The 9,881-nt window shown below is 48.1% G+C and overlaps 1 protein-coding gene across 1 annotated transcript; it reads left to right on the forward strand.

Moving 5' to 3' along the window:
• The first annotated feature begins 3,915 nt into the window (after window positions 1-3,915).
• LOC127308551 (uncharacterized) lies at window positions 3,916-9,358 on the forward strand. The gene is made up of 10 exons (XM_051339419.2): window positions 3,916-4,344; window positions 4,902-5,381; window positions 5,459-5,616; window positions 5,765-5,848; window positions 5,941-5,993; window positions 6,240-6,321; window positions 6,902-7,009; window positions 7,399-7,522; window positions 8,411-8,496; window positions 8,685-9,358. Exons 1-10 carry the CDS (start codon window positions 3,993-3,995, stop codon window positions 8,904-8,906), a joined length of 1,749 nt encoding a protein of 582 aa, XP_051195379.1. The 5' UTR covers window positions 3,916-3,992; the 3' UTR covers window positions 8,907-9,358.
• Window positions 9,359-9,881: the final 523 nt, after the last annotated feature.

A 9,881-nucleotide genomic window follows, 5' to 3' on the forward strand; every position in this document is an offset into this window, starting at 1 on the left:
CTGAACTGGAGCATTCTATGAACAACATGCACTAATACCTGAATGATCATAGTCTGAATGTACAAGAGAAAACCAACTCTTGAGGCGAGGCTGTGAACTCATTTGTTGTAAAAGTCAATTGTGCCAAAGCAGAGGAACAAAGGAATGTATGTATGCTATATCTGAATCTTGTAACGCTGCAGAAATTCATCCCATAACATAAATACCTTACAGTTCACATGCAGCAGAACGTAGAAAATTTAATCAAAAACAGGAAGTGTACTACTAATCGGCGACTAATCTGCTCACCCTTCTGCAAGAAGTTGAAAAGAAATAATGAGATCTTGGATAGGAATCAACATTGACCATCCAAAAGCAACGACAATGCACCTTGCCTGCTTCTTTGGTGAGTCTGTTTGCCCAGAAACAAGGACATGAAAAAAAAACACAATAATTTTTTGACACATAGTATGTGGTAAAGTTTGAATTAGCCCTGATCAATAGGAAACCCCTACCGTGAACGAAGCCCTGATCAATAGGCATCATCTCAGCTCGAATGTGGTAAAGTTTGAATCACAGAGTTGAACACAACCTTGGAGGAGCTTGTCGTCGAGGAGCGGGCGGACTTGGAGGAGCAATGGAGCATGAATCTGGCGCCGGGGGAGGCGGCTTTGTCCGTTCCGCAGTGTTTTAGGGTTAGTGACGGAAAGTACTTCAAGCCTTAGATACTTGTCGGATGGCTAGGGTTTTATGAATCTGCTGTCCTCTGGGTTTTTTTTTTTATATTGGTATTGACAAAGTGGGGGCAGTCCTGTCGTAATGGGGCTAGCGACTACTTTTGCTGAAGCTCCACATTTTATTTAAGTTTTGTTTATCTACTGGGCAATGACAAGTTATGGACGATTAAAATCTTGTAGTATGTGTTGTAGAAAACAACAATGTAGCGTACATGCTTGGAGTCCCCTATCAGCCGCTACTCTCAGCGCCTGCCTAACTGTCATAGCTTCGGCGACCATATCTACGTTGATTTCAATTTTTGTTAGTAGTAAAATTCTCTTAATATTTGAACGATGTATACCCATAAATCGTCTGGCATCCTCTATTCATTCTCTTCTTTATATTGATGTTGCATTTTCTCTCATTTGGAAGGCATTGAGTTGCTATGACTACTTCCTCTCTTCTTTTTCAATACAAGATCACGATGACACAAAACTGATGATTTTTACCCTTTTCGATTCCTAATTTTACTGCCACAAGCTGATGTTTTTCACAAGATCACTAATCTACTAGTGACACCCCCAGTGCATATGCTGGCCTCAGGTGTACGGTAGGGGAGCTTAGAGCATCTCTAGCAGAGCTCTTATTTTTCCGAACCGAAAAAACTGAGTTCAATCTTCCGAAAAACAAAAAATGAGCGATTTTTAGCGTGGCGCAGAACAACACCCGTATTTGGAACCGAAAAACGTCGATTTCAAAAATTGTCGGCAAAGTGATCATCGCAAACAAGCAGTAGAACTGAAATTCAAACATATTTCGGGTGCTACGATCGATAGATACATTGCATCTGAGGTGGTCGTCGGCGACCACCTCCAAAACTAACTAATTTCGCCGGCGGCGAGCTACTATACGCGCCGCGGCAGACTACGCCGTCGGCGGCCTACTCGGAGTCGAGGTCGACGACCTCCTACTTCACGCGGCGGACGGCCGCCTCCTTCTGCGCGGCCTCGTACTCCTGCACGGCACGGACGGCTTCCGCTTCCTCGCGGCAGGAGCGCGCGCGCCTCGGCGGCGGAGATGACGGACACCTACTGCACCGCCGTCGCCTCCTCGTCGTCGTTGAGGACGAAGTCCCCGGACTGCAGCTGGAGGGTGCGCACCGGCACCTCCTCCTCCTCCTGCTCCTCCTCCTCGTCGCTGCTGTCGGAGGCGGGCCGCCACAGCGCACGGCCGGACGCGGCCGAGGACGACCCCTCGCCGCTATTTGCATAGCGGGCGAGCTTCCCCGACGGCGTTAGACCCAAGTTGGTCCAGCACCGCGCGCTCCGCTTCCGAGCGCCTTCGCTGCGGTTCCATTTGCGCCGCTCGGCCTCCGACTGGAAGACGGGGGGCGCGGCGGAGAGTTGCTCCCGCCAATCCGCCCGCGCCCCTACCTCCGCTGTTCGCCCCGGCCATGCGGTCGCGGTGGTGGTGGAAAGAGAGGAGAAGCGGCGGCGGTGGCTCCGCGATTGCTCGCCGGAAGTCCAACCGTGCGTGCGGCGGAGGGGGCGGGGGCGGCGGAGGGAGTAGGGTTTTGGAACGCAACTCCCCTCCGCGGCCTGTATATATACGGGTCGACGGTCCAGTTTCTCGGGGAACTTCCGATACGGGCCGGCCCACCGATTCGAGTGTTGTTCTGCGCCACTTTCGGCCCAAACCCGTAAATCCGCCGAAAAAATTCAGTTCCGACGGAATTTACGGACTCTGTTATTGATGCTCTTAGGGCATCTCCAAAAATGTGTCTGCATAGCCGAGCAATCCGACGCAAAATGACAGGCCTATTCACGGGTGGCCTAAATTTGCACCGCGAAGACGCTGCGCGGTCAGCTAAAGCTAACAGCTTTCATCAATATTACTTGACCAAAATAACCATCTTAATAGAGATGGTTAGACGAGTTAATCTATACTACCATGGTTATACATACTCGATGTCGCGTGGTCTACTAAAGCAGGGTTACTCGCAGTCACGTGGCCTACTAGCCGCCGGTGTGTCCTAACGGGTTAGTACTGTCGGATCGCCTCCGAGGCAGAAAGTAATGATTTTTACCCTATTTGATTCCTAATTTTACCACCACGAATTGATGATTTTTACAAGATCACTATCGCTAAGGTCATCTTCAGCGCTCCGATGCAAAGAGACGTGCATACGAAAAATGGATCTGTACCCTAGCCTAGCGTTCGACGCAAAATGACCGAGCTATCCGTGGGATGCAAACGCGGTCCAAAATTGCGCCGCGAATACGTCTGCACGGGGCGATCCCGCACGTGAGGGACCACAAATTGAACACGTTCATTTGCGGTCGCTTCAATTTCGTTTTCACACCAACGCGGCCCAAGTCCCAGGCCAAGCTCAACCATAGCGGAAGAGCAACCGTCGGAATGGTAACACCGCGACGATCGAGGCACCTTCCCAAGCACAGGTACCGCCGCGGAAGAGAAACCGCCACCCTCTTCAATTTTTACGACGCCTTATCAGCTTGCGGGTGCGTCAATATAAAAGCCGTAAGTGCCATATGTGCTGCCAATCTCCCACGGGCCGCTGCCATCATCTATGCGATTTTCCTGGCCATCCGACTCTGATAGGCCGGTGCCATAAGCAACCTTTCCTTGTCATCCAACTCCGACAACCAGGGCAAGTCACCAAGATGGCGACATTGGTGGGAAAGGTCACGAACACCGAGTAGCTCAAGCTCCTCACCGAGCGATGCCAATGCCGATGAGCAGGAGGCGCACGACGCCATATGCGACGATCAGGAGGAGGGAGACGCCATCATCGACGACCATGAGGAGGAGGAGGAGGAAGAATAGGATGAAGATGCCAGGTGTGCACGACTGGAGGCGGCGAAGAAGAACAAAAAGGTGAAATCCCGAGTGAAGGAAGAGGTGCAGGCGGTGTTCACCGACGACGAGTGGATGGAGGAGGAGGATGATTGGAAGGATGACTCGTCGGAGGGTGAGAGGGAGACATGCTCATCGAAGGCGACCGACTCGTCTGAAGAGGTGACGAGCAAGAAGCGTCGTAGTGATGATGGTGCGGCAGGGCCAAGAAGGTAGATTATTATTCCATGTTTCAGTAATTATTTCTATGATTTGAACATTTATGTTCGCAGTTTGTAGATCCAGCATCCCCGGTGTACGGTGGGCCGGGTCCATCCTTCCGCTGGGTTCGATCCAACCCGCTCGCCTCGGTGCTTCCTAGGCTGCTAAACTGGTCTCCCTACTCGCCTCGACGGCGTTGACCTCAGCCTAGCTTCGCCATGCACTCTCTACTCCTCAGGCCGCTCCCGAGCCCGGCCACGAGCGGGAGCCTGGCCGGCAGGGCCTCCCGGCCGGCTCCGAGGCGGCCAGGTGCGCTAGTGTGGGCCGGCGACCGGAGATGCCGGCGCGGCGGCGTTGCGGCGGCGTGGATGGAGGAGGCGGGGACGGCGGTGCTGGAGGAGGCGGCGCGGCGGAACCCGGCGCTATCGGAGTCGTACCGGCCGGCGGGGCTGCCCCGGCCCAACGGCACGGTGCTGGAGGCGCAGGGGCGGGTGTGCACCGGGCCCGAGCAGACGCGCCCGCTCGGGGAGGAGCAGGCCATGCGCGTCCTCGACACCATCCTCCGCTCCGGTGAGTGCTCCGCCTACTCTTCGTCGGCCTGCTCCGATTCTGCGTTCTGGACACCGTTTGCTGTGGTGATTGATTGCCAGTGATTGCAATTTAGGAAACCTGCTGATGTTCATCATATAGTAGAGAATGAGTGGGGTGATAATTTCTCTCATATTGTCATGTTGATTCCGAGCCTCGTGCTAATCTTACACTCTGCTGATATGCACTGAACATTTGGCTAACCATTAACCACTCCGTTATCTCGGCGATCGAAAATGGCTTCATATGTAACTTTCTAGAGTTCAGCTATTTCATGGAACATTTATCTCATGAATCAACAACATATACCTGATGCTGAATTGTGGTTAGTTTGTCGGGATATTTTATAATATACCACACTTTTCTTTGATTCTCCCCTAGTTTGTCTAGGCTACATATTTTATATTTTGCTGATGGATTACTGTTCAGTTTGCTAGTAAACTCTTATTTGCGCGGCACTATAGGTCTGGTTTTGATTCCTTTTTCTCATTGTCTTACATAAAATTCACACTACATCTTCTGTGTAAACTCTTGTGTAGCGACGGGAGAACTCAAAGAGGAGCCGGTGTCCAGTGCTCAGCTGGGTGCATTCTTTGCTGGCATGACAATAAGAGCTAATTGTTTCCCGGAGGCCACCCAGTGGAGCGAGGGTGAGCGGCGTGCCATGAGCCTGTACTGGCCACGCCTTGTCCATGTCCTCCCTCCTGAGGTGAAGTTTATAGCAGACCCCGAAGGGACGATCATGGGAGCAAACGGTTTGACAGGGCCTCGGTATATCGGTCAAGGAACTGCGGAGATGAGACTCGTTGGTGCTTTGAGGGAAGTGCTTGCTGGTGGCCACTTAGGTTACGAGGAAGTTCAATGTGTACTAAAGGATGTTCTACCAGTTGGGTCGGCGAGTGTAGACTCAACAGCAGTTAGTGAAGCACTGCTAGCAGCATTTTTGATTGGGCAGCGGATGAATAGGGAAACCGATCGTGAGCTCAAAGGATACTGTCTAGCCTTCGATGATGAACTAGGTAGCACTAAGTGGGTTTATTTTTTGTGAACTGTAGAAAGAAACAACAATGTCATTGACACCAATTTTTTTTATCAGGTCCTCCCCCAGTTGCTGATGTTGATTCTTTGACACACTATGGTGAGCCCTATGATGGGAATACACGCTTTTTTAGGAGTACTCTGTTCGTTGCAGCTGTTAGAGCCTGCTATGGTGAGACTTGCCTCCTCCATGGCGTTGAATGGATGCCACCTAAGGTAAGTACAGATCATATGCAGCAACGGTTATCGTACATAAGAGTGTTCTTAGTACTTGAGTATTTATCTTGTGGTTCGAGTATTTATCTTCTGTTATAATTTATTTACAAAAAACCCTCTGTTATTACTTAATAATCAAGGTTTTCAGGGTGGCATAACAGAAGGGCAGATGCTGAAATTCATGGGTGCAAACACACACTTGTCTCCTACACAGGCCAAACGACTATTAGAGGTGTGTGTGTGCTAACCTGCAACCTATTTTTCCGCTGCTGAGTGCTGACTGCTGACTGCATCTGACCACATGAACTGTGTGGTTGCTTTCAGGATGAGAATACTGGTTTTGCATATCTACATCTCCAAGAAGCTTGCCCGTCATTGTAAGTTTGACATTTCCTCGCCAACTTTATGCACAAACGACCCAAGGCATTGTTGAGTGAATGTTTCTGCAAATATTCTTTTTAGGACAGAATCACTAGCTTTGCATATTAGAAATATCAAGAAACATTTATTCTTTTGGTGAAAAAAATATCTCATTTGATTTGACTTGTGTTAAATAGATTATTTTCTCAGCTAAGTTTGTCATTTTGCATGTGAAGGTGTTCACTAACTCAGTGTTATTGTAGGTATTCTATTATCGGGCTTAGGGAGCATATTAAGAAAAGACCACCCTTGGCTACCTCTGAGAAAGTTCAACAATTTGTGAGAGTGAGTAACTCTTCTCATGGTGTGTGAAAAGTTAAGAACTGGTAGCATGAGAGCACACAATTGCTCAATTCTTTGTAGTATGCTACATTTACATTCTATCATCGTTTTTTTCCTTACCAATACCATGCGCAGATAGTATTCACAATTTCACAGCTGCTAGGCCTTAAACTCTAAATATAAATATTCAGCACCATCTAGTGTGTCCCTTTGATATTAAATTGAGTGCCAGATTAAGAGCTTATGTTTGACCGCAGGAAGTTATTTCTTTGTAATTATCCAATTCCATGTCATCGAAGGTACTACCTCTGGTCTTATTTAATTGACGCGGGTTTACACACGGGATAGGCTAAGTTTGGCTCTCCTCCACGTCAATTTAATTCGACCGGAGGGAGTATTAGACATTATTTATATATATCACCACTTTATGGGGTTATGGTGTATCTGTTGAGAAGGAACGAGATGTCTTTTTGTTACTTGACTTTGTTCGTATATTGTTCTGTTGCAAATATTGCAAATGCTGCTTCACTTAATACTTCTAGTTTATTGTTAAAAGGATTATTGGTCTTTATTTTTATCACAGGCGCGAGGAAGAGAATCAATGGTTGCTGGGTTTTATCATGTGGGCTATGAAGATCCATTGCTTATGCTTATGAGGAGGAGAACTGTTCATGCTGGATTAGTTGTTAAGGTAAGTACAATTTTTTGTCTCGTGCCATCTTGATGGCTTGAACTTACTGTTACTGCCTCCATACCGGTTTATTAGACCGACATGTTGCTTTTTTTCTTGAACAACGTGTCGGCCTAATAAACCGGTATGGAGGGAGCACTGTTATTTGTTTCCTCTACTTAGTCAAAATTTGTGGTTATAACTTATTTGTGGAAAACTTGGGCTGCTTGTATCAGTATCATTCAAGTGTCGTTTCTCATGGATAGGATATGTTCTGTATTAATTGGATCCAGTACAGTTCTTTACCTTTGTGTACTTATCAGGATGTGAATCTGATCGTTATATACTCTTCCTTAATCAATTTATTGGTTGTTACTCCTGCTAAGAAAATTTTATGGTACCCACTTTAGGGTGAGGAGGGTGCACTTTCTTTGACAACCAAGGAAAGGTCGGCTAATGCATCAAAAGGGCTTCCAGTGAACCATTGCTCAGGGTTCCGGACACCAAACAGCGCAAATTTCTCCGAGACTGATGGTACAAACATGAAACCTGTTACCCTTGTTATTGATCATTCATGCTTGGTTTAGAGTGGTCACTGTCATGTATGCTGGATGCGAGGGGGCTTTTTAACTGTTACCACTTCAGTGGCAAAGAATATCTCTATGGAAAAAAATCTCTCGAGAAAACGCAAAGCTTACATTTTAATATATTGAAAAGGTAGGATAAGTTTACAGGCCTAGGGACACACACAACACCAGCACGATGGTGCAAATTAGTGGACATCCCAGGCTGTGGGTAGGCTACTTCTAAGACCTAAAGCACCAGCTCGGGACCAGAGAATAGCTTCCTCTTTTTGATCTGAGAGAGGAGCGTCACAATGTTTGCCTGAGCACCATCGATCATACGTGTTTTGGTGCTTCCAAAACATCCGGGCAGTGAGCAGAACAAGGGAGCCAGCGCTCTTTCATCGATCCTTCTGGACATGGCCTATAGCCGTAAGCCACCAATCCGCCAGGGGAGTTTCAGGGTGAGGGAGCCTAAAGGGGACCTGGTCCAAGATAGGACCTCAGTCCAAGACAGGACCTCAGTCCAAGACAGGACCTCAGTCCAGACGTGCCTGGAGAATGGGTGGCTCATCAAGATGTGCTCCATGGTCTCTGAAGCTTGATTGCAGAGACACAAGATTGATCATGCGTGATGCATCAGCTCTGAAGCCAGTCCGCAGTTGAATGTATTGAATTTTCTCATATTCAAGATTTGTGATACCTTGCTCTTCCAGTCATGTAAAGAAAGACAAATTTATGGCGACAATGATGAGCACAAAGAACGCTACGACTGGGATAGCCTTGTTGTGATTTGTGAATACCCAAGAACTTAGTTATGACATGATTCCAGTCTGAGCTTGTCTTGTTTATCTTGCAGGTATTTCTAGAGAAAGCTTCAGTGTTGCTGTGAATGCTCAGGAACTTGGTTTCAAATCCACTGAAACTCCAAGAACTGATAAATCAGTAAGTCCTTTTACCCTGTGTGCCCTTGCTGCTATCTCCACGTAATATTTCCAGCATCGCGTCCAATGAAGGATGGCCATTGATTATCCATTCAACTCTGTTAACGCTTTGTGTGTCTGTGCGTCAGCCAGAACTATTGGCATGAAGTGTGTTTCCGTGTAACTTACTGTCTCTCCACGCTGAATCAGGTCCTGAAAAACTTGGAGCTTGGTTTGTCGGCACTGGGTGGGGACAAAGGGCCTGCTTACGACCGAATTGTTCTTAACGCAGCTATGGCTGACCACTTGTTAGGCTGCAGCGGAGCTCAGGATATCAACTCCGCGCTCGACAGAGCAAGGGAAGCCATTGACAGTGGTAATGCTCTGAGAAGGCTTATGAATTACATAAAGATCTCGCACAAGGTGTCCTAGCTAGTTGCGACCAAGTGCTGACCGTACAATTTTGGTCCCAAACATACTTTTCCCTTTTCAACTGGGAAATCTCCTTGTCACTGAATTTTTTTGTGACCCCTCATCGTGCCACTGGAAGATGGGTCGAGGCCCCACATGTCATTGACGCAGGCGATGAGAAGGCAAAAGGGAGGCCCTTTCAAGCTGCTCAGTTAACACGGATAAGAGCCCATGTGTGAATGCTCTCTTACAAGGCCTTGTCAATAAATTAGATTTTAGCTGAAACGAACCACAGCTTGTTGAGGATTTTAGTTTTGAGAGGAGGTGATGCTGTGTATAACACATCCAAACTATGTTCTTGAGATGTATGATCCATAGCTGGTGTGATTGTGTGAAATACTGAATACTCGCAGCAACACTTGTGTTACGAAGCTAGGTCATGAATTAGCATATTATCATTGCGGCTGCTAAAACTGTCTTTATCTTTTCTGTTTAGCAAGATATGCCTCGAATCCAGACTTGACCATTCGAGGCAGCGACATGGGCAAGCCCTCGAGGGACTCTACCTAGTTTTGCAGAAAAGCTACGCCGCGCCACCGATGCTTTACCATCCTGTCGATGTGCTTGCTTGGAGATGTGCGCGGCGGCGAGTTAGTGTTGCCGCCACACGCTGAATTGGGCGGTGCCATCAAGGGAGGAGATAGAGGGGGCAGAGGATGCAACTGGCGGCGGTGATTTCGTTTTGGCGGATGGAGGCGGCGGGGGCGGGAGGAGGGAGAGGAGAAATAGATGTGGTAGTGCTGCATCCAAACCACCAACTCCGCTTATATACGGATTTTGCAGGCATCGATGGGGTTAATTGCATCGCGAAACGCAATGCGGGCCGAAATGCAGTCCGTCCGAGCTCAGTTTTGGACCAAAACTGTAAAAAAGATGCTATGCGGAACGGGATGAGTATTTGCTAGAGATGCTCTTGGTGTTGTTAGCGTGTCCCTC

This window comes from Lolium perenne, chromosome 6, assembly GCF_019359855.2.
Source record: "Lolium perenne isolate Kyuss_39 chromosome 6, Kyuss_2.0, whole genome shotgun sequence".
In the NCBI taxonomy this organism is placed as follows: domain Eukaryota; kingdom Viridiplantae; phylum Streptophyta; class Magnoliopsida; order Poales; family Poaceae; genus Lolium; species Lolium perenne.